The following is a 24,905-nucleotide window of genomic DNA, read 5'->3' as shown; positions in this document are numbered from 1 at the left end:
GGAGGTACAAGGACACAAAGAGGTTGAGCAACTCTGTTTGTCTTTGAGCCGGTGATACCTGGGGTTGGGAAATTGAGTTCCGTGAGCAGTAATCTGTCAACTGTCCCCACAACATACATTTTTTAAACCTGTGCCTACATTTTCTTTCATAATCAAGGGGACAAGTTGTGCTGAAAAATGCAATGAAGAGCCAGGGCTATAGTTTAAAATAATTGGTAATGGACACTTCTTAGTGTAAAGAAAGAATTACATACATCATGCCCTTTTATTTTCAGAACAGTTTGCAAGACTGAGGCATATACTGTAAGTGTGCATACAAAACAACCTCATCCCCTTAGTAAATGTAGCTGTGAATTTGGTTAAAAGCATTTTGCTTTTATTCTTAAGTATCTGCAATGGTAATAAATGTTTCTAAGGAGAGAATGCTGCTTCATAAGTGATATTTTTCTTATGTTTTCAGAACTAATACATTGTTCAAAGCAGTGTTTTAGTTTCATTTTAGTTTTTAGTACTTGCCCATTGTCTTACACAAAATACCACATCCTTTAGTGTTATATTTGTGTAATCTTTGCTGCTTTGTATTTAGACACATCTATAATCTAGATTTTACATCTGTACATAGTGACAATTTAAAAATAAACCGCATTTCAGCACTGTTCTGAGCTGCGAGAGCTGGATCTTTAGTGGCTGCAAAATGAAACTGCAAATCGCACTTCAGATCACCCGTGAGTGAAAATAATAGGACTGAGACATCTGGGTGCCTGATTGCTCCCATGGATTTGGCAGTTTCAGGGCTCAGTCCCGCTCTGGTATGTAGGAAGTTGCAGCACCAGCAGCAGCGATCTCGGGTAATTGCAGCACAGTTCTGGGAATCTGACTTGGAATTTAGCTCTCGCAGTTAAAATGAAATTGTTCAATGGTAAATTACATAATTTATTGCAAGTGTTCGTGGATCTATTTGACTTGCTTTTACCATTTGTTCTATTATTTTATTTAACCATTTTGCTGGGTGAGTAATGAGCGCAGCTTTCAGCTGCCCAGTTTGACAGGCTTGGTAGGAATTCTCTCCAGAATTATACTAAAAGAACGAAATTTGTGGAAGAAGGAGAAGGGCTTTTTCCAGATTTCATTTTATCAATTAATTGATGTTGTCATTTTAAAGTGATGATTTTGTGCAGATGAGGATGACATCACACTTAGCTCCTTAAATTAACATCACCCAGCCTGAAATCCTCCTTATTATCCGCAGCATTCTTTCCCCACACAATTGGGTGTATTTGTTTTCCTTTCAGTATTTGGTATAGTTATCATTAGTACTAGTATGAGCTACACTTATATAGAAAGTTAGACCAAACAGCTTTTTATTGACTTCTAGAAGATTTGCATATAAATATAAAAGTGTATGTAGGTATAAATATTGTGTGTATGTATTTTAACAGCTGTAACACTTGCAAGCTTTTCCTTCCATAAATAAAGAATTAGTAGATCCAGAAGTGACCAGGAGGAGATGGGAAGGGAAGAGGAGAAAGGGGAACAGGGAGAGGGGATGCCAGCCAGCCTCTAATTAAAAACCTGCAGAAATCCAGATAAGGGAGTGGTGGAAAAAAAAAAAAAAAAGAAGTGAAAAAAAGGCCAGTTATTCTTTCCTATTTGCTTATTCTGGAAAATAAAAATAGGTGTCGACTCATATGGTCTCCTATCAATACGTTATCAACAGACAAGTCTATTCACTATTGTTTCAATTGAGTAAACAGTGGTGTAAGGGTCAGCCGTGCTCCCAGGTAATTGTTACTGTGCAGACAGTCCTGTCAAGCGTGTTGGCTAAAAATACATCCCACACTGTCACTTTGCAAGGTGTTTGAAAATAATAGCCCGACACAGCAAAACAGGACACAAGCTTGTGTACTGACCTTTGTCTTTGTTTAATTTGCCCAGAGGTTTAATTTCAAGGGACAAGTAATAATTGAATATGTTTAATAACTAAATGCTCATTTGGGACAAAATCCATCAGAATGTAATTGGCATTTGGGTCTGATGAAAGGCAAATGGCGTGGCTTTAGAGAAACGGATGTGTCCGAAGAATATCTGATCGCTTAACGTATAAATTGAAGCCTTTTTTCATAATATATATTAATTGCAGATACTTAAGGATTTTAGCATTTTTTTGTAGTGAACCGTTACTGGAGACTGACTGTTTTTGTTAATGCTACTCTCAGAAAGGCGGGGAAGGTTATTGGTCTGTCGTGCAATAATTTACTCCTCTTTGATATGCAAACGATCCACGGTGAATATAAAAAAATCCTATCAGACTCATTTCACAGTTCTTAACCACTTAGATTCTCTGGAGTCTATCGCCTCATTAGACCAGTGCTCTCCAAAGCTAGCATAATTAAAATCTTTAACAGTTTAGCAAAGTAAAGATGTTTGGCTGATCACGTTGAGATGATTATCTATCCATTGTATTCTAAATGACAAAAATAAATTAAATTTAGACCTTGGCATTTTTTATTATGTGTTTCAAATGAGTATAATGCATATTGCCTTTTTTTTTTATTTCGATACCTTAGGTTTGGTGAGATACATGCCTATGTGAGCTGCTGCTGTACACTCAGAAAATGGCAGGTTTCCTTAGGATAGCTCCGGTGCTACAATATGGTGAAACAATGAACAGTTATCCCAGTGATGATCTGGGAGCACAGTGATGAGAAACCTCTTTAAAAACACACAGACACTGGCTTTTGTTAATCTGTTTTACCCTGAATATTTAAGTGATGCGTCTCTACTGCTAATTTTTTCCCATGGCCTTCTCTGAAAGAGCACTGAGCTAGTCTTCAGTGAGAGCAACTTGACTTGTTTGATCATGTCACAAACACAAGCTTTATCCAAAAACATGATCTCAGTTTGAGCCTGTGTCATGCTGACGCGTGCAGCTCCTCTTCCAGCCTGGAAGTTTGCAGAGTTTTTGCTTGTATTACTTACTGATTGCTGTGTACTAAAGCTGGTGTCCATTTTGACACCATAAAAAAATACATATTTTTTATTATTATGATTTCTTGAAGCTTATTTTATGTTTTCATTTTACTTTTGAATGGCTCATTAGCATTGATCTAAGAAATGACAGTAATAATAGTGTTACTTGTGTAGAAAGTTATACAGTTTTTCAGTAGACACATCCATCAATTAAGTGAGCAGTTCGAGAAACCAAAATTAATGAGAAAGATAGGTGTGTTAATGAAATAATCATAGTATAATCAATTTGACTGTTAAAATTTGAAAAGCATTTCAGGAAGACAATATGAATTCATAATTTATGTCTAAAAGTGATTAATAAAAACTGTATTTAATAACAAAGCTATTTGTCATCATTTAAAACTTAAGCACAAAATTAGTCATATTGTGGTTCGTGTTGTCATAATAATAAAGCTGAGTATTTTTTTTTCCCTAAGACCTTCTTTTCTTTTCAAAAGAGGTTAGAAAGTAGTCACTTTCCTTAAAAAAAAAAAACAAAACAACAACAAAAAAGGAAAATGAAATAAAATAATAAATTTCTCCAGCTGACTGCAGAGTAACGTTTGGCCACCTTTGCTATTGGCCTGGCTGTGAGCTCACAGGGATTTCTGCCTGAGTAGGGACCTGGAAATGGGGCTTCTTGTCTAAAAAACACATAAAATAATAACAATTAATGAAGCGTATGTATGTGGTGTTGTGCTGTGTGGATCCCGCTACCCATAGCCTGCGTCTTGGGTTACACAGGTATCACAGGTGGCATATGAGAAGATTCAGCAGAGTCGCGCAGTGTTTAATATTAGACTTTAGTTATTAAAAAAAATAGATGTGCAAAAACACACACACACAAACCTAACACTAGGCTTTGTTTACTGACTCTTTGATTTAATTACTGTTTGAAGACGGCCGAATTAGCTGTTAATTGATTTAATTATCCAATTTGTTTGTTTCAGGCATGATTCCAACAGAACTGCAGCAGCTCTGGAAGGAAGTGACAAGCTCGCACACAGCGGAGGAGGCAGCCAGCAACAACCACAGCAGCCTGGACCTGTCCACCACCTGTGTCTCCTCCTCCGCGCCGTCTAAGACCTCCTTAATCATCAACCCACACGCCTCAACTAATGGACAGCTATCGGTCCACACTCCTAAACGGGAGAGGTAGGTGCTGGTGGGGTTTCCACCCGGGAGCGTCTCTGGAGAGTGTGCTGAAATGATGGCAGAATCATTGGGAGCAGTGGCCAACCGCCTTGGCCTCGGTTTTGTCCTCCACGTCTTGCTCTGTCTGTTTTTGGTGTGGTTGAATAGAGTCTCCACTGAGCAGAATATGCTCCTTTTGTTCAGATCTGTATGGCTTGCTAATTGGATCAATGTGGGCACAATTAGCTAATTAGTAGTGCATTGGATAAGCATATTGGGAGAAGTGTGAAGAGCGTAAGCTGGGTTTTTTGAGTTTTGCATCACGGGTGGTGTTGCAGTTGATGCATTTTGGATTTGCAGGCTGGAGGTGAGGCATGAAATCTGTTGGTCAGTACAGGCTGTTTCACCACCTGTTTATCTGCCAAATTTCAGTGCCCATTCTTGTCTATCATGTTCCTTTTCCCCCCTTTTTTTCCCCCTCTGTATTTACCTGCTTTCACGTGACAGGATATGCTTGAGTTCACTGCGTTTCTTTAAAACAAAGTAGATTTTTTTTTTTAACTGCTGATAAAATTAGCTAACGGGTGTTGTTTGGCTTTTTAAAGTGTGAGTTAATTTATACTTGCTAGGCTTGCATTGTTACAAGAAGTGGCTTAAATCAGGGGTTGTCTGTTGACGTGCTTCTCGGCGCAGGCTCTGCTTTATTCCAAAGGATGCTTTATTGCAGGTTTGTTTCTTTACACCCCCAGATTTCACTGAGGCGTGTCTAACAACATAACTTTTGCTTACAGTGAGGCAGAGACGGTCCCAGGAGCTTGGGCCATGGGTACCAGCTCCTGCTGCAGCCTCAGCATCACTGCTGGCTGTGGAGGAGGAGGAGAAGGGTGTCTGGGAGCATGTGAGCAGCATGGGCGCAGCGGGGAGGACAGTGCTTCTTTGCATTCAGGAGAGTCCCTTTGCCCATCTAGAAATGTTAGAGCAGACACTAGTGAAAGCTGGATTTTATGGAAACTGATGGCTTTGTCTTTCTGTCCTCCTTTCATTCATTAGAAAGAGGCTAATGGAATTTTTAAGCCATAGAGTTTATATTTCTGGTGGTCTGAAAGTAGATTGATAGGGAAGCTATATAAATACCTCTTATATCTTTCTAATATTAAGAAAATGGTGCTGTTGGGAATAGATAGATTTTAAAGGAGAGCACACCCACTGTTGGAAGAACTGCTGTGTGTATAAGGCGTCATTTTATATCCATTGCAAGGACACGTGGGGTAACATCAGCGTATACATTTATAGTGCATGCAAGTGTCAAGGACATGGTTTTCATGAGGACTTCATGGGATACTAAAAACAATTTGATGTTTATTAAACAATTAAATTCCCTTTTTGCTGCATACGGAGCTGAAAAAGATGGGTTTATGTCTTTTCAATAAATTTTTTATCTATGTTTTTCTTACCGAGTATATAAAATAAACCCATACAGTGCAGTGGATCTTCTTTCACTAAATAAAGGCATGTACTGTCTGCTAATGGCAGTCTAAGTGAGGAAACAGTATGCCATTGCTGTTTAGTTTGAAATGCAGTGGCAATACAGGAATCTGTTCTGAAGTAAGAATTTTCTCTATGTATGCTCTTCAGCAGACTGTAAATCCATGTGTCTAAGTCCTGTAATTGTGGCCTGGAGGCAACTGGGATCTACAAACAAGGTGATACATAAGTTTTTATTAGTCCAGTTCCAAATAAATTAATAAGGAAGGCATAAACTTGCCATTTGTATTGTTTGAGGTTTTCTTTTAGTTTAGAACACTTAAAATCCTCTGTGCTTGAATTGATAGCTGCATTGTTAAAAGCTTGCCATTGTACTTTTTTTAAATATCCACTGAGTTCTCTACTACAATATCAAAATATAAAAATAGGTGTATTTAGGTTAACAAATAAGAGAGCCACAGATTTTGCTTTATCTTGCCTCTGTTTGGTACATGGAGGGTTTATACCATCCATTTGCTGCAGTGATTGAATTACATCTTTATCCATAAGTAGAGCAGGAGACTACACACAGAAGAATGCCTACTGATGCACTTAAGGGTTTTTTTGCAGTCTCATCAGGCACTGTGGTGCCTGCCTGGATTTCATATGACACAGAAACTCCTCTTGTTGAGATGTGTTACACTGGTTTCCTTTCTGAAAGGATATTTATCTACAGGCAGGGAGTTTGGGGTGTGAGCAGTGAGGAAAGAGTTGCTGTGCTCTGCCATCAGATACAGATTTGAAGGCTCACAGAAGGTGAAATTTTAGTGTATTTACAGAAACGTGACCACAGGCATGAGCGGGGCTTGGTAGTTTTTTTGATTACAAAGATTAAGACTAGAAAAAGTCATGGGTCTGGTGGGAGCATGAGTTTGTTAGACTTCTACTGAAATCCGTGTATGTTCTTGAGCCCAGCTGGTTCAGCACAACTGAGTCTGCAAATACCAGGGGCACGTGGAGGTGGTCCCTAGCCCAAGCTCGGGTCAGATGGGGATGTTGGAAGGGCTTACAAGGGAGATGTCAGCCCTTCCACCTCCCATCATACAACTCCGTAGCTTGGGCTCGCCAGGGCACGATTTGGGGTTATGATTTCCCCCCTCTCATTCCTGCACCTTCTGTGCAACTGGCTGTGAGCTTTGCTGTTGATATAACCAAGAGCTATTTATTTAGATTTAAGCAACAATAAAAAGCACATAGTAAAAGCTGTAAGTGTCCTAACAGTTAAGCACAGCCACATCATAACGACTGCCCAGCAGCAATAAATAATCATATACAGGTAACATTAACTTTTAGGGTGTGCTGTAAAGCTGTTTTCTCCCCCTTCCTCTCGGGCTTTTGAGAAGGAGTGGGCTGCAGGAGGCAAGTTGGTTATGTGGGAGTTACTATCATCACTGTCATCTCTGGCACATGTCACTGGGATAGTTCAGCTGTGTTTTACAGGGTTCCTGATTCCACAGATCGGGTTGGGAGGCTGCTGCAGACCTGCTAGACAGGAGGCACTTGACTGACCTGTGTAAAAGTGAGCAGCCGAGCAGCAGCTCTGCAGTACATCTGGGGTAAAAGCATGCTTTGGTTATCAACTCAGGGCTTAAAATGCCAGGAAAAAGGTCCTTGGCTGCTTGGTATGCTCATATGGCACCGTGCCGCCAGCCCAGCCTCATGGTGCTCACAGCAAAGCTTCAGTCCTGCACAGGCTGCAGGTTTACAGCTCTTAGTGTCACTGGTGATGCTGGCCACTGTGGAGCTGCCGTGCTTGGAGCGAAAGTTCTCCTTTGTGGCAAAAAGCAAGTGGCAGGCGGTTGGCCAGAGTCACCCCAGGGTGTTTGAAAAGCAAAACCACATTCAAAAGCGGGAGGCTTCCTGGGCAGGGGCTAGGGAGCATCGTGGTGCTTGGTTTCTTTTTGCTCTGTGTGTGTGTCTTTCACAAGACTGAAACAATTTCCAACTGGAAAGAATGGGTTAATGCTTTCATTCGTTTGGGCTTTAAATGTATATTACATCTATGCTTTTGTCCCACATTTCGCCCAGTTTCTGTAAGTAGCGGCAGCAGCAGCTCTGGGGTTTGGTGCACAGCAATCTGTTAAGGAGATAAATAATCTGCTTTGGTATGACACTCCTACTCTCCTCTTTAATTTGTCTTACACAAGGAAAATTATAATTAAATCATTCAGGGTAAACCCTTGAGTGTAGAGAAGGAAAAAACACACTTTGGTAAAGATTGCCAATAGAGACCAACTTCCCTGTTGTGCCGTGCAGAGACATTTATCAATATTCAGCACTATTAAAGAGAGAACATTTCGTGTGATTTGTGAGGCGGATGCCAAAGCTCAAATCAAGGCTTGTTAAGATCCTTTCCCCGTGCAATCATGGGCATTCAGCATCATTAGAATTCAGCACTGACTGTGTGTTTCATGCTTTGATTTTACTCAGACAATTTAATAATGTTTATTGTGCTGATTATATATATAAATTCACTCAGTGCAATAAACATACCTCAGTCATCAGTACCCTAAGGGAAATACTTAGTTATAGATACTTGTATTCGCTCAGGATAAACGAAAGTGAGACCATCAACCAGCATGCAAACCTCTCATCATCTTATCAGCATTTGGGTTTCTTCAGTAGGAAGCATTTTTTCTACACAAGTAAATAAATAAGTAACGGGAGCCAGTTAAGTACATCTGCTGTGCATAGAAATGTCAAGGACAGAACCCGCTTTCCATCTCATTCCACTGCATCTTATTTGGGGGAAGCTAGATTAATTTCTTCAGAAAAACAGCAAAAAAGTGCCCGGTCGCTTTAGGTTAGCACTAACTTTATAACCTGATGTGCGGTGGGCATCCCAAAACCTGCATGCTTGGGAATGTGCCCTATGTGGGATGGTTTGGAAAAGCAGAACAGTGCAGTGGCCTTTTGCAGTGACCAGGGTTTGCTCCAGCTTGGGCTTGAACCAGGGAGGGTCTGGGTGTGCTTTGGAGTGGTGCAGGCACCTGTGTTTTGCTGGTCCCATCCTGTGGCATTGTTCTTTGACTGTGGCAGCAATAGAATGGTGGAGGCTGTATGTCAACCAGTGAGATACTGAAAGTCCAGACATATTCATTTAAGAAACACATGTATTTGCAAGAGGTGAAGAGTTGGAGGTATAGGCTGCATGTCCAAGAGACCTTTGTCCATCTGCCAGCAGTCCCATGTTTATCCCTTGTCTTTATATCCTTTCCATCCATGTTTGAGTCTTGTCCTTCCACATATGCAAGCACCCATCTCATAGGAAAACAAAATAAACAAGGGGATTTTTAAATGGCATTTTCTCACCAGTATCACAGGAGGAAGGAATCTGGGGAAGGCTCTGAAGAGAAGTGAGAGGAATAGCATGGCAGACCATTGATCTGCTGGTTAGGCTTAATATGTTGTGTTTTACTGTTGTTATCTTCCATGCCAGCTGATCCTCCATCAAAATCCCAAGGCCCTTAGATGAAGGCATTAGGATTCAGCACAATTAAGAATTACAGACTTTGGTCCATTATTAATGCTCGAGATGAAACAGTTCAGCCTGCAGTTCATATGCTCCATGGGCCTGATCCTCTCTTGGCCTGCCTCTCTCCATGTAGTCCCTGGTATTCGTTCTGCACTGGTGCCAGCATGAAATCTGCTCATCCGTGTCGGCTCCTCTCATTTATGCCCTGCGGTTGATTTTAGCTCGTTATAATTTACCATCAGCAGAGTTTTGTTAGATTAGGTTACTTCATTCTTTCTTAAGAAACGGGGTTCCTGGGGTCTTTCCTCCCAGAAGGTATTTAATTGCTCCATGTACACAAGCCCCGTCGTGTCCCTGATATTGTTACCCATGGTCTGAGCAGCTTGGGTGCCTCCGTGCAGCTTCCTCGCTGCAGAGCCAGGTTGGAGCTGGAAACTCGAGCCAAGCCTGGATGCTCAGCTGTGCATCCGATAAACCATCAGCAGCATGGCTTCTCTGTCTTTTCTCATTTCACCTGGTATGGGTGTGATGGCTTTGGGGCTGGTGACAGTGATGCTGTGACAGCCAGAGCAGGGCACTGGCCCAGCCATCTCTATTTATTATGTACAGGTACAACCCAGAGCATTGCACTGCCTGATCCCTTAGCACTCGCTCTCCTGACAAAGAAATCACCAGCAGTTACTCTGTGCTCCCCTGTCTGAGCCACTTCTCTCTGTAATCAGCTTTGAAAAAACACCAGCCGTGCCTCAGACCTGGAGTTGCTAACTTTCAGTTTTAAGCCTTATCAGGCGGCACTTCTTATTATTGATGTTTCCAAAGCAGAGTATGTGGTGTCCTTCACATGGCCCACACCGCGTCTGCTGCCGCACTTGTGGTTTTGGGAAACATGCTGCTAGATCAGTTGTATAACACCATTGCTCCTCAGTCTGCCCAGGAGCTCTTTAATCAAATTATGCTTTTCAAAGACTTGTTTCCCTGAACCTTGTAAAATTATTTCTGGTTTATTTTATTTGTTTTTCCCTACAAAAGATGCAAAGCTAACCAGTGTGGGATTGCTTGGTGCGGCCCTGTGCTGAATAAGAGTGCTGTGTTTGACAGTTGGAAGCTGCCCCGGCATCGGGGAGCTGCAGCACGCCAACGCTTCGCTGCTTTCTGGTCCCGTGTAATAACCATCAGTTGTACAACTCCAAACACTAAGCTAATGTATCAAAAAGCACTTAAAATAGATTGGGTGAGCCTTGGCAGACGCCTAACAGAACTTTTCCAAATTTTAGCATATGTATTGTTTTATTCCTCCATCTGGCCCACAGATCATTGTTTGATATCTGAGTGCTTTGCATATCTCCTCCCTTTTCTTGCAACTGAGATACTTACACGTGCATTTAATGCAGCTTAATGCTATTTTTACATACCAGAGAAATAGCTGATGGCTTTCTGTTAATTGCATACACTTTGCAGTTAAACTTTTACTAAAACATTCCTGTCTAAATACTTGAAGTCCAATGAAAATTTGTCCTCTTCTTTTATTAGAGGTGTTTATGTAGTAGTCTTAAAAAGGGACCTGTTTCTGTTTTACAACACCATGGATTCCTGTTTCTTTTTATTTCCTCCTGTGTGCAAGTTGTCCTCCCTTACCATTTGCTCAGGGGATCTGATTCCTAAACAGCTGAGCCCGGAACTAATGAAGGGCTGTGGTATTTTTTTTATCATACGTATCACAGCCTGAGAGTGGAAAAGAAACACCCTTGAAAATGCCATATAAGTAGAGGAGAAGTTAGGAGATTTTTGTGTGACTATTTTCTCTGCTGTTCAATAAAAATTGAGCAGTTAGTATGACAGCTGTTAGATCATGTATCGTATTGCTAAGGTATTGAGTAACATTTAAAGTAAAACTCCACCATTAAGCTGTATAAACTTTATCCGTTTCACTGTGGTTTAATGGAAGAAAAAAGAGTTTCTCAATAAAATGACATCATTTTTCCCAGGTTGTAACATTCACTTTACAACTGTTTTTCTTTAATTCAATTTATTTTACTTTACTTTTTTTTGGCATCCTTTTTTTTTTCCTTGCAGTTTGGAAAGGGGGAAATCTCTTCGTAGAGCAGCTAGGTACTGCTCAAACCTCTTCTCCCTTCTCCCTCCTTTTTCGACATCTTGTGTTAATCTGGAGCTCTATTTTTGTCACCAAGGCGGGGTTGTATTTCCAAAGTAGCAAGATGCACGCTGAAATTTGGTCATTGGGGTTTGTGGCTCTACCTGCTGCATACCGAGAGATGGGGGAAGGAGCCCAAGGAAGATTTATAGTGCGTTGCTTGCTGCTGGAACAGCATTTGTGTGATGCCGTGGGGTGTTTTTCCATAGAGCTGGTGTTTTTCAGGTGGGAGGGTGGTAATTTCTTCTGTGTGATCAGGAAAGACATATGTATATTATATACTGTATTCTTCTCATTAAAATGATGGTATAAGCCCAGACAGGGAAAACTACTAATATATGTTGCAGCTTGTCATTTTGGGCTGCATGAATAAAGAAGATAACTATTCCTTTGGGAAGCGATCTCGGAAGCTGAGCAACAGATCCGCTAGCCAGCAAATTCTTTTTAACTGTAATTTTCCTTTTTGCGTGTGTACTCAAAAATAACATCATGATGGGCCCTTAAATACCATTTCATACACAGAGCACAATTTCCACAGCACAGGTGGTGCTAATATAGGACAGTCCCCTAGGCACTTGTCGCCAGGAGTTGTACAGCTTGTTCAGTGTCTGCATCCATATGGCAATCTGTCCCATTCATAGAAAGACATTGTAGCTGTGCCTGTGGGTGCTGTGGTCAATGTAGTGTAAAAAGTAGATTTTTAACTCTCGGCAACCTATGTTCTGCTGTTTGTTTTATTGTAGAATCCAATTTATAACATGGTGGAAAAATCAGCTCAGAGCAAATTCCAGAACAATCTGGCTGGCTTTGGGTTGTTGTTTATTCTTGGAGCGCCTGGTTAATCAGCAGGTGCACCAGCCCCGCTCTAATGAACAGTTTACAGGAAGTCTTGCTCGGAAGAAACATTTTCCTCCTTGTTTATACTGTGAATTAACTCAGAAGTTGCAAAGCTGGAAGCGATGTTAGCTGGCTCTGCATGTCACGCAAGTCTCTTACATCATTCTTGGGGTTTTAATGGTTTTTTTCCCCTCTTTTCTCACGCTGTTGCATGGTTTTTCTCAGTTGTGTCATGCTGGGGAAGGATGCTGAGCCTCTCAGCGTTGTGCATTGCCATGCTGCCCCTGAAAGGGACAAATCACAGCAAAGAATCTCTCTGAAAAAGGGGAGCTGTAGTGTTAGTATTGCTCAGTGGTTCAAATCCAAACAAGTGAATGTGATTTATGGCTGCTCTGGTATCTATCATTCCAATGCCAAATGCTGTTCTGTTTTAGTGTATTTGTTATGCCTTTTAGTAAACACAAACAAATAGACCGCCTAGCACCTGCAGCAGCATATGATATTTACACTACCTGTATGATTCAGCACGCTTCCATGGGGAAGCAGGCTTGTGTCCTCTCGATTTTAGTGCTTTCTTAAATAGCATTCTTTGCAGAGGCAGCATGCAGCAGAGAGGGTGCTATGCTTTAGCTGTGTTTCTCCCTCGGAGTCACTATGTAGCTGAATTATTAGTTGATACATGTTTTCCCAAAGGGGACTATCCTGGGGGCCACACCGACATGTAGTGGGTGAGGCCTCTCCCAGTGAGCCCCCAGCTGTATGTGATATGCCTGTCACTTTCTGCACATGTTTTGGTGTGCTTGTGGGACAGGGGAGAAAAATACTGATGTGAATAATCCCTATTAATCGTATTTGATGGCATATTGCTGGTTAATGTAGGGGTGGAAGACTTGCCTTAACTCTAAATGTAATATAGTTTTGCTAAAGGAGAATAGCTCTTGTTTCTCAGTGTTTTCTTTTACTATAAATGTAAATGTAACAACAGAATATAAATTACAGTAAAATTGGGCTGGCAAACGGATCTTTTTACAAAGTATGTATGTATGATTGTAATTTTACACCTCAGTCTCAAAGAAGTCCAAGGCATAATCCTATGTTTTTAAACTCGCATGTGTTCTTAAAAGCGTTGCTGAACTGGGGCCAAAGCCTGGCCATTGCCACCTCCCTCTGCCATACGAATTGGGTGTGTAAGAGAGATGGGATTCCTGTGCTGAAAGTCAATCAAAAAAAAGCAGAACCCACTCCTAGACCCAAGAAAGTGGCAAGATCACATTTTTTCATAATTAAACTAAGATACTGAATCAATCCGGTTTCATCTGAATAAATTAGGAGGCTGTTCAGAGAGGAATCAAATGAGATTTAGCAGGGATAAGTAAAAAAGTACCCCAGCTTGGAAATAAAAATTCCAAACTGCTGGTTTGACATGACACGTCAGCTGCTCAGCATCAGTTGTGTGGGAAATGGCTGAGGCATAATCAGGGTTGAGAAATTAAGGTGGGACACTCTGTGCCATGTCTTAGTTAAAAAGGTAAATGCAGTCATGGGAGGCATAAACATGCGTGTTGCATCTGAGTCCTTTTTTCCTGCTCTGCTTTATGCAGAACCAGTTAAACCACATTGAGAGTGTGATGTACAATTGGCCACTCTCTTGCAGAAAGGATAAAGAGAAGCTGGAGCAAATATAGAGGAGAGCAGCTAGGATGATAAAGGCGTTGGAGGGAATAGGCTATGAAGACAGATTAAAGGGAATTAAAGATCTACACCCTGGAAAAATAGAGGCTCTAGGAGGATGTGATTATGGTATGTAAGTACATGAAGTGATGCTACAAAGCAGAAGAGGGAAAAAATTGTTCTCATTAGTTAGCAGTGCTGGAATTTAAAATCCAGCGTTTCAAATCATGTGCGTCTGGGTATATTTGATGTACTTTTCACTACAGTACCTAGGCACAAGGTTGAAATAAAAAAATAAGAATTTTAAATAGTAGAGAGAAACTCGTTAATTCAAGTGCAGGAATGGAACTTCCACCCAAGATAAGTGATGAATTCAATAGTGGTATTTTTTGCAATGGACTTTTCTTTTCAATGGTCTAGAAATAGGTTCAGTTCCTCCAAGGAAAGGATGTAGGGCAGTGGCTGTCTGGACCCTGGGGCAGTTCTGCTGCAAGGGTGGAAGAGGGGGTGCCACTGGAAGAAGTATGTAGTATTTTGAGTGTGCTGGAGGGTCATAATGTTGATTAATAATCCAAACCCTCAGTGCATAGATCAAAACCAGAAAATGATGTGTGTAATTATTCAGTCTGGTTATACTCTTTGCACTGAGTAAAAGAGAAAGGGAATGTTAGCCAGATTTTGTCCTAGCCCTGCTGCAGATGCTCCAGTGCTCTCTTTGCAACAGATGTTTAGAGAATAGTGCCACAGAGGTGTGAGGATGGGGGGCAGTGATTTGGGGTACATTGCTGGCCTGGTGTTACTACATCAATGCTACAGATCTGCTTTTTTTTCCTTTCCTTATACTACATGAGTGTACACGTTAGTGCACACCGATTAGAAGACAGGTTTTCAGCCTGTAGGCTGCAGTTTTAACCTGATTTGTCTTAAATTGGTGTAGTCATTTAAAATGTAATATACCACTCCTGTTGCTTCCAATAGGGCTTGATGTAAAACATGAGCTGCTTCTAGTCCTAGGTCTGGTTGTGGACTAAAGTAATGAGGAAGGGAAGAAATACAGCTTTAAAAAGCATCCAAAAATTTGCAGACCAGTTCTGGAGAGAGCTGTCATTGACTGTACACATCAAATGCCACCTCTCCTGAAGGCCCACGACCCTCTGCTAAGCTTTATCCAGCAGTGGAGAGGTACTTGCTCAGTTCTCCGTTCAAATCAAATTCCTCCTTTCTGGTCAGATACTGAGGCTTGGATGGAAGTATGAATATATAGAAGTAGTTCATTTAAGTATATGGGTTAATACTTATTTAAATATATATATATTTTAACGACTGGGTTTTATATTAAATTGACAGTTTAGAGAGGAAGGAGGTGCTGAGCCACCTTAGTAAGAATTCAGGGGGATTTGCACCTTCACTGCAAAACATATCTTTATGCAATTGATTTTGCCATGAAGGCAGGAACTTCCATTCAAGTACAGTTAGTGCAAAGATTTATTCATTACTGGTTCCATTTAAACTTTAAGTCAAATGCAGAGAGTGTTCCTGACTAGGAGACTTGTGACATTTTCACCAGCTTTATTCCGTTGGTGCTTTTTGGTGAGCTTGAAAGCTCCCTGGGCAGTCACAAATACAGGAGACTCATGCTGGTTCCCAGTTGTGTTTCTTCTGTACAAGACCAAAATCATAGCATTTTGCCTCAGTGTCTGTGCCATCCACTTAGGCCAAGGGGGAATGTGGTGTGAGACTGAGTCCTGTACTCCCGCCTGTGCTCTGTGCACTGAACGCTGGTTTCATGGCAGCTGGCAGTGATGAGGTCACTTCCCATTGCCCCTGAGAAATAAAATAAAAGAAAAAAAAGGCATTTCTGCAGTTTCTGTGGGTGCTCTGGTCAAACCCCTTCCAAGAGGAAAGCAGGAGATGTGCTATTGATTTTTCAGTGTGCAGGTGGCTCAGGCATGTTCTCTGCGCTGTTAGAACATGAGCAGATGTTTCATAACTGTAATAGAAAATCAGGGATGCTTCTCTACATCACTGACTTCGTCCAGCATTTTGGCAGAGATCGTTGGCCCAAGCAGATGTGGAGGGGAGAGAGTGGAATATGAAGTATGTCAGCATCATGAATATTTAAAATACGGTCCACTGTGTGGCAGAAGCACTATTCCTAAGGCTTCTGCTCAGCTGGTTTTTATATCCACCCGTGACTTTTTGGCCAGCGTGTATAAGGATGGTAACCAGTTTCACACAGTTACTGAGTATGGGTTGAATTAAACCATACAGCCTGGGTAGCTTTCCTGCTAGTGCTTTGGTCTCTACTTACCCCAACACTTAGTGTGTTCACATCTTTCTTGGGGGTCTGCTGTCATTTTTACTCTCCATGTGCGCTTAGCTCTCTGTGGCTTCTCCATCTTTGAGCTTTTGTATCCTAAAGAGTTATTCTTCAGTGATGCTGTAGTACAGCAGGTGGATTAAAGTTAAATGGCTGAAGTAGTCTAAAGAGCGGAGCTGTGCAAGTAGCAGCTTCTACAGCCATCCCTGCTGGAGCAGGTGGTGAATGTGGTTCCAGACCCTTTGGAGATCCTTGGGGCTATGAAGCAGCAACATAGGTTGAAGAAAGCGGAGGTATAAACTCCTCTCCTCTTATCCAGCAAGCACAGAGGAGCTGGCTCTTCTCCCCTCCTCTCCTTACTGGAAACCGGACTGGAGGCAACAGAAAATAAGTGGACACTTACGCAGTTTTCAGCTTCCCACATGGATTTCGTTACTCTGTCGTATGTCATGAATAAGTTGAGTTATGCAAGAGGTTTTACTTGCCAGAGGGTTATTTGCTGTACTTCGATGTAATAGTGCTGTGCTATTGCATTATTTGGAAATAATTGTGTTAAGCATTCTGTATGCAAATACAAGGAGAAAAACCCCACATAATCTTGATTTTTCCATCGTTTATGCCTTCAGTTCTTTGAAAATCATGTCTTCTTATAAAATCACTTCCACTAGCTAGTGTTGCATCTCCTGTACCCAACCATGAATATGCGTTCCTGGGAAGGAGAGAGGGTGACAGAAACAAACACCTACTCTAATGTGTCATTAGAAATCAAACAGACCTAAAACTTGCTTCTGCTTGCCAAAGCTCAGATCTTTAAAAGTCTGTCTCCGGCAGCGAGACCAAGGATGCATCCAGATAAACCGTTCTCACATGCAGACAAAATATCATTGAATGATTTAAGCTTATAGGTTTGCATTGTGCCCACAAAGCTGTTTGTTTATGTATTGGATTAAAATCTTCGTTTTCCACCTCTGTTTGCTCAAACAAAGTGAGTATTTAGATCAGTGAAACAGAGTTCTCCATTCATTTCCAATGGCTGTATCCTTTTTGCGTTACATCCGCTTCTGTATAAACCCGCTCTTTGTTTTGTTTTGAGGTGCTTCTTGAGGCTCTTATCAGGGAACAAGTGGCAATCTATAATATCTTCAAAAGTGGGATGGATAAAATAGCAGTCACCTGATATGCTTAAAGGTCACCAAAAGGTACCTCTGAACCCCTCCCTGAGTGGGATGGGAGTAGCTGCCTTTGGAAAAACACGCTGCCTATGGAGGATGCCTGCATTTGTCTTTCAGTACTGAGGGGTTTTTTTGCTTTTGAAGTGTCTATTTTTGGTAAGTTGAAGAAGTTGCTTTGCTTTGTCAAATGGCAGTTGAAGCTGTATGTAGGTGTTAAGTAAGTTACGCTTAGCATCGTGTTAGCAAAATGACCTTTTACGTTGCCATTTACAGTCAGCACCAATCTTTCTGGTTATTGACAGCACTGGTCTGACATCCTGAGCATAGTCTGCAGTTTGATACTCTCCTGGTCGTTCTGTCATTTTCTTTGGACACAGTACCAGGGTATCATGTCCTACATCATTTGTCTTGTCTTGTGCAAGTTTCCTGGAAAGAAAAGAGATTTGCACTTGGATTTAAAAAAATAAATACAAATCTCGGTAGGGCTCTTTCCGTTGACTTGGCCGTGGCCTTTAGGCTCTGACAGAGAAACTTAAAAAAGCCCTGCTGGGGGTTTAAGCCATGTGACTTCTGTTGATATTATAATGAGATTTACAGTGCTTAAACCCCACAGGGGCCTGACTCCTTACTTGGCATCACCCGGTGTTTCTGCGGTCATCCTGGTGCATGGGTAACACGCACTGTGTGAATTAATATAGTGAATGTTTTTTTGGGGTTCTGCCGAGCACACTGAAATCATAACTCTCATACACAGTCTTCATAGATTTTAATAGAGTGTTAACATGAAAGCCTACTTTCTCACTCCTTGCTTCATTCAGGTATGGAAGCAGATGATAAACCCCATTATTCTCCAAATCATTCTTTCCTGATGTGTGTGTGGGGTGTTTGACCATACGCCTGCGTGGCTCGGGTGGATGGTGTTTTTCAGCCATCCTCCCTCAGTCTCAGCTGAGGAAATGTGTGGTGCAGCATTTTTCCAATTTCCTTGCAAGGAAGGCATCGGTCCCTTTGTTCTTTTAAAAAATTAACTGATAGAGTTTCTCCCCACTTGCACATTTTAAACAAAATTAAGTTAAACCAGGGTAGTATTCCTGTAGAGAAAAGGCCTTTGTAAGTCTCTTCACCGACAGTTCTTCTTTTAGGGAATTACCTTGCACACACATACGTAGATAGATATAGATATAGATCTATAGATATAGATAAAGATATGTTTATGCTTGTAGAACTCTATGTGTACAGCCAAAATTTAGATGTCAATGAAATAATTAAGTTCATGTACAACTCATAATAACTTTTCCAATGAGATCTTTAAATTTTTTTAATTAAAACCGTACAACTTTAAAATAATTAAAACCCCCACCTTCAGTTATCTTCAGATTCTCAATGGGCCTGAAGTCAAAAGTGGCATAGTCTGGGCAAGAATTTCTCTTGCAACTTCTTTGCATTTGGGATAACATCTCAGGAGAGTGTTCTATGGTGATTTTGCTATCCAATGCATCAGAAATAATTCAAGAACACAATCTTGTTACAGTACACAGCAGATAATATTACAGAACAAGAAAAAACAGCATTTCCACATGTGTATAAAAGTAAAATGGCAAAAAGTAAGCATTTATCCGTAACGTTACCTATGATCCAGGAGATAAAATAAGTCATAAAAGCCACACCTAGATGCTGGTATGTGTTCATATCCTTTGTGTATGTTTGAAGTCCATAATACAGCACAGGCATACTATAGCAAAAAGATTGCTATGAAAAATAGATCTGTGTGTGAGCATAAAATAGAGATTTCAATATTATTTTGACATTTTATTTTGAAAGTCATCTAAGGTTATGGAAATTGTTGCAAAAATAATTCCTTTACTTCAGAAGTTTCCATGCAGAAGTTGAATAAAGAAGGTATTTTAGAATATGGTTCATCAGTTAGTGCAACAGATACATTTCCCTGAGCACCACATGGCCTGGATCAAAGCGTCTTATGACTTGGATCAGTGCAGCCAAATCATTACGTATTGATTGGAATCCCGCTGAAGGATTAACCCCTTAGTGCTCATACCAGTTTTTTCTTCTTTAACCCAGGTTTCAGTAGTTAGAAAGCTCTGTGACGTTCCTGCCCAACCTTTGAAGGTTAATAGCCCCCACTAACCCCTCGTGCTCAGGAATCCTTTGATTACAAGGTTCCTTTTTTATGATGAATTTTGCATTTGAAATTACATCTTGAGCCTTCTTTTCTGGGATGTAAGAGGTCTGTACTTGCGCAAAGAAACAGTCTGTAAGCAGGGGTGAAAAAAGCCATCCCAAAATGAAGAACAAAACAAAACAAACCAGTAAATAAATAACATGGTGGGAAAGGCAAGGCTGCAGACTTAATGCTTTTCCTCTTTCTGTAGTGATGAGGAAAGCCTCAGGTCGGGTTATATTGTGTTACAAGAATACATTGCTGTGTGGAGATGACTTTTCTTCCTGATGAAGTTGAGTTGTGAATACGCAGTGTTCATAAATTTCTTAGCAAAATATCAAGCAGGATATTAAGCAGGTCTGTCAAGTGATTTCTTCTCCATCCATGTAATTTAAATTCTTTACAAAGCTTTTAATTAATGAATGAAATGTAGGAGGATAGCTAAGTAAGAATGACACATGTTTCTCACTGCAAATGGTATTTAATTCTGTTTTGAAAAACCATGGGCAGAGTCAGGTGGGTACTGTGAGACGTTAGGGAGGCTTCAGGATCTGTTGTTTGCTGCTCTTAAGAGTCTTTGTGAAGACGAACTGGCGCAGTACCTTCAGTTACACCACTTTTCCTCTTTTCTCTTTTTCACCTCCAGTTTATCCCACGAGGAGCATTCACACAACCATCCGCTGTATGGACACGGTGTATGCAAATGGCCAGGCTGTGAAGCAGTATGTGAAGACTTCCAGTCATTTCTAAAGTAAGGACTGTTTTTTTGGCACTTGCATTGTACAGAAAGCATGCCCTGAAGTTTTGTGTGCTGTCACTCACCGTGGGCCTGATGCAAAGCCCATTGAAGTCAACAGAGAACTCCCTTTCACTTCAATGGCTTTTGGAACAGGCTCAAGAACGTTTTAACAGGGGATAGTAAATTAGCCCCGTGGGGAAAGTACGGTCCTGCTCAGTGTACTGCTGTAAAATAGTTGCAGTTTACAGCCTTTTTTTTTTTTTGTTTTTTAATATATTTAAATAATTTGGAAGATGCAGTATTGATAATGTAAACAATGCAACCTTGATTTAACCTTGATTTCACTTTAATTTAGAAATTTAGTCTTAAATTAAGTCCATAATTGAACAGAGAATTGCAGAACATCACGTGAAATTTAATTTATGTCAAATAAGTAACTAATGAACAAAGTCTACACTACTAAAAATAAACTATAATTATATTAATTGGGCCCCTGCAGTTTGCTGCAGACCTTTTCCTTGCTGCCAAAGAACACAGTTTTACGCGTTGCATAAACAGTGCATTATGGACTAGTATGTGGTAATGCGTGCATCCTGATGCAGGGAAGGACCGGCAGAGCTCTAATAACTTACACATGGCTGCTCCACAGCGAAACCATCACCATCACCTCCAAGCTGGAGTAAACAGTGTTCCCATCACAAAAGAGTGTTCTGTCAGGGTAGATGACCGGGTACACGTATGCTTTAGATGCACCCAGGTTTTGGAAGGTTTGGGCACTGATCTTTTCTCAAGTACTAGGGCTGTAAGATCACAGGAGACCAAGTGCCCAAGCAATGCTTATGATTTAAATGCACAAAGGGACAGGTTCTGCTCCCATTTGCAGTAGTGATCTTATGAAGTAGTCCACATAAATATATGGGGTTCTTCAGGATAGATATGTAGAATCAGTCCCAAAATGTTGAGCTGTACCTGCTCTTCCTGGGACAGCTCCCTGGATTTTTACAGGAGGGAGGGAAGGGCAACAGCAAGTAAGGGATGTTTGCTGGATGATGTTAGATGACACAGATAGGTTTTTGTTCTCAGAACAGAATGGGCTAGTTCTGCTTCCACTGGCAAAACCCTTCTTAATTCAGTAGAAGCAGCACTGGTCCTAGTATAAACATATGTTACAAGTATGGAATGGTGCAGTAATGAGGAAGTTCTCATTACAAGAGGATTACAAAATAAGAAGGTGCTAGTCATAGATTTCCATAAAGGGTGGCCTTATTTCTTGTAATTCATCCTGTTGTTCACCTAAGTGAACTAAATGCTAATCTTGCCATACTTGCCAGCATATTCATATGCCTGTGACATACTATATCATTTAGACCTGTAAAACAATTCTAAATCTTACTGCACTTAAGGCAGGGGAGAGGTGCTGCGGTAGCCTTAGATATCAGACTGACCTGTGCAATCACGTTTCATCAGTTATGCCACCTTTGCTTCCTGTGCTAGTCCCTGTTCCAGATTAGATCTGCTGGTTTCAGGGAGATTTCCTGCTTAATGTGACCACACGTAGAAAATACATCCCTTAAGTCACACAGCGTGGGCAGAGGCAGGATTGAATTTTTTATATGGCATTTTGGAGATGTTTCAGTAAGTAGACCCAGTTCACCTGGACAAAATACTAGGGGCAATCATTAGGTAGGAATAACTTGAAAACCATTTACCAGCCCAGGCTGGACCTGAAGTGGCTCCATCTACTCCCAGTTCCAACAATGGTGGTTCTTTTATCACACACTTATCATCAATCTTTTTTTTCCCCCTCATTGAAACCTTTCAATAGAAATATTTTGTGTGACTTTCTTAAACCCATCAGCTCATGTAAATTTTCTCATTATTCAAATTCTACAGTGTCCAGACAAAGTCTTATTGTTCAGAGTGATATTTAACCCAGAACGAATGCAGAAATGAATGTCCCCGAGCAGCGTATTGACACTGTTAGGAAGTGAGCATTGCTTCATAAAATGATACTGTAGCCTTCCAAGCCTCCTGTGGAGCGTCCATCTTTAAATTATGTTGCCATTTATCGGAATTCATTACTCAATGCACAGATAACAGGTAGATGCTTGAAGTTTCTTTCTGATACTTGTATAATCCGTGAAGTTCTTTCGACAGTCCCCTCAAGAGAAAAGCTCTTGTTTACCAAGTGAAATACAGCCTGTGTATCAATTGAGCATTGCTTAATTTCACTTACCTCAGTGAAAAGGCCTGTTAGAAAAAGCAAAGAGAAGTTACATGTGGAATGAAAGCCCTGTATGCCAATAAAATGATTCTACAGTTAAGGGAGAAAAAAGGACTTGCAGGTCTAAAACATGGTTCATTTCTTTTCCTCCTGAGGAAGAAATATCATAACTGTTGGTAAATCAAAACCAGAGATTTGACACTCTTCTGTGATCGTTCTGTAGTGTTTGTTCCCAAGGTGAGGTACACCACAGGGCCCTTGATTTCAAAGATAAATACTGTACAAATAACGATCCTAGTTGTCTTTCACTCACAGCCAACAGGAGGATGCTTATCAGAACCAGCAGATACACGGGCTATTGTATGCATTTATTTCCCTATTTCTTTTTGAAATAAGTTGCAGTTTTAGCGTTGTGGGGTGTTTTTTTTTATTCTCCCTTTAATCCATCAGCCATTGGTTATCACGTGATGCGGTATCAGTTAGAGGTAACTGATAGCAGCAGGGGCTGCTGCTATGCCTAATGAAACAATAGCGCCCTGCATGCTCCAGAATTCTCCCCGAGCCTAAAAAACAAGTCCAGTCTCACCGCAGTGACCTGATGGCCTTCTGCCAAGCTGCGGGAAGCCAGGTGAGGGCTGGAGGGTCCACACGTGTCTCGCGTGTTAACCAGGGCCTGACTCGCAGGCGGCAGCGAAAGGAGCAATTAGTAGCACAGAGTGACTTTCCTTCGAAATTGACTGTATCCCTGATTTCATTTGCATGTGTTTAAAGACTGTTGCAGATAGAAATATATACCCCTTATACGGCATGTTGTGCAGGAAATCCCTGCTGGAGGGAGGGGGGTTATTCAGCAAGGTATCCAGGGTGAAGAATGAAGGAAAAGACTGAGTAGGGTTTTATATTCCCCCTTCCCCCCCCCCCCCCCCTTTTTTTTTGTTCTTTTTTTCTCCTTTCTTTTTTTCTCCTTTTTTTCTCCTTTCTTTTTTTCTCCTTTTTTAAATTTGATTATATTTTAGGCATGCTTAATCACGGCCATACCATTTTAAAATCAGACCTATTCTTTAAAAGAGGGACGCAGACCTTCGGAGAGATCTTGTGGTCCTGTATCGCAGTGATGCTAGTAATCTGCTTCATGTGCATTTAACTTTGATGAAACGAAGGGGAGTTTATGTGAAAGAAACTACTAAGTGCACTCTGTAATGTTTTCACAAGTGTTTTTATCATGGTAACATCTTGTTTACTTTAGTTGCCTGCCTAAAACTACTTGGAACATGTTAAGAAAACATTTCGAGAAAGCTCCTACAAAGAGGCTTTTGTTCAGCAGCAACTGTGAGACTGCTCGGCTCACAAAGGTGTTAACTTTCAACCCCTTAAGCACTTCCACATGAAATTCCAGCAACTATGTTTGTGGTTTTGGAAAAACAAAGTGTATATTAAAGAAACCAGGTATATGCTAATACATGTTGAAGTAGGCCGGAAATCATAAATTGTTTCAAAGGCATTAATTGCTATCATTTGCATGTCGGAATGTTCCGCGGTGAAATCATCTGCAGTTAGCACAACAGAGACCTTATCATCAAGTAGGGTAGCGAGGGCAGAGGAAAGGCCAGTCTGTAGGTGGCTTTTTAGGGTTTTAAGCTGCTCGCAGGCTCAGTTCACCTTCCTGCTCCCAAGCCTTGCTGAGGGGGCAGCCGCCCGGCCCAGCCCAGTTGCAGGGATGCCATTGAGCATTTGATTTCCCAGGAATATGTGGAGTTGCCGTTCAGATGTTCATTTTACTGGTTCTTTTAACACCTCCCTCATAACCTTCCTTGCCTGGCAGGGGGGTTCAGGACCCCTGAGGCGGCAGCAGGAGGAGGAAGAGGAGGCCAGGGTGGCCCAAATCCCACAGTGCCCTCTAGTGCTCCCGGGGATGCTCGTAGGGAAACTTTGCAGCGAGGAACCCAAAAGTAGCATCCCTTCAAAAAACCTTCATTCCTCCCCTTAGCTTGTCAGACAGCTCCAACTCACTCCTCTCGGTTTTAGTTCTAGGTGCACATATAACTGTTTTTCCCCTTGGGATGAGCGTTAGGCTTCTACCATAAAACACCTTGATGCCTGCCTGCTGACATACTTGTGTGTGGCACATGCGTTGCGAGGCACATTGTCTTGCATTATTGCATTTTATATCTTAAGGTGCTCTTAGTTTATGCTTCACATTATAATTTCCGGTGTGTAATCAGAAAGCATTACTTAAGAGACGAGGATCATCTTTGTTTCATACTTCTATTGACACTGTCTACCATATTACTGCGATGTCTAAATGGTAAAATTTATTATTAGCAATAGTGTCACAAAAGTCTGAGACAGCGATTTTCCTTTCAATAAAAGTAGTTAAAAACCTTTTAGAAAATCCATAATTTTGATTGCTGGTACTTCATAAATGTATAACTGGTACTTTTTAGCTGTCTCTTTAGGGAAAAATGAGTT

At 41.1% G+C, this 24,905-nt stretch overlaps 1 protein-coding gene across 20 annotated transcripts in view; it reads left to right on the top strand.

Annotated features, from left to right (window-relative positions):
- FOXP1 (forkhead box P1) overlaps window positions 1-24,905 on the top strand; it is a 387,258-nt gene that overhangs the window by 320,146 nt on the left and 42,207 nt on the right. For all 20 annotated transcript variants that reach the window (XM_057422837.1, XM_057422843.1, XM_057422851.1 and 17 more), the window contains 2 exons: window positions 3,960-4,164; window positions 20,120-20,224. In XM_057422837.1, coding sequence (XP_057278820.1) covers window positions 3,960-4,164; window positions 20,120-20,224 — 310 coding nt within the window. The remainder of the gene's footprint in view (window positions 1-3,959; window positions 4,165-20,119; window positions 20,225-24,905) is intronic.

This window comes from Pezoporus wallicus, unplaced genomic scaffold (assembly GCF_028554395.1).
Source record: "Pezoporus wallicus isolate ANWC-B61680 ecotype Strahan unplaced genomic scaffold, APGP_CSIRO_Pwel_v1 contig_7073, whole genome shotgun sequence".
Lineage (NCBI taxonomy): Eukaryota > Metazoa > Chordata > Aves > Psittaciformes > Psittacidae > Pezoporus > Pezoporus wallicus.
This window is presented reverse-complemented; position numbering and strand designations above follow the sequence as displayed.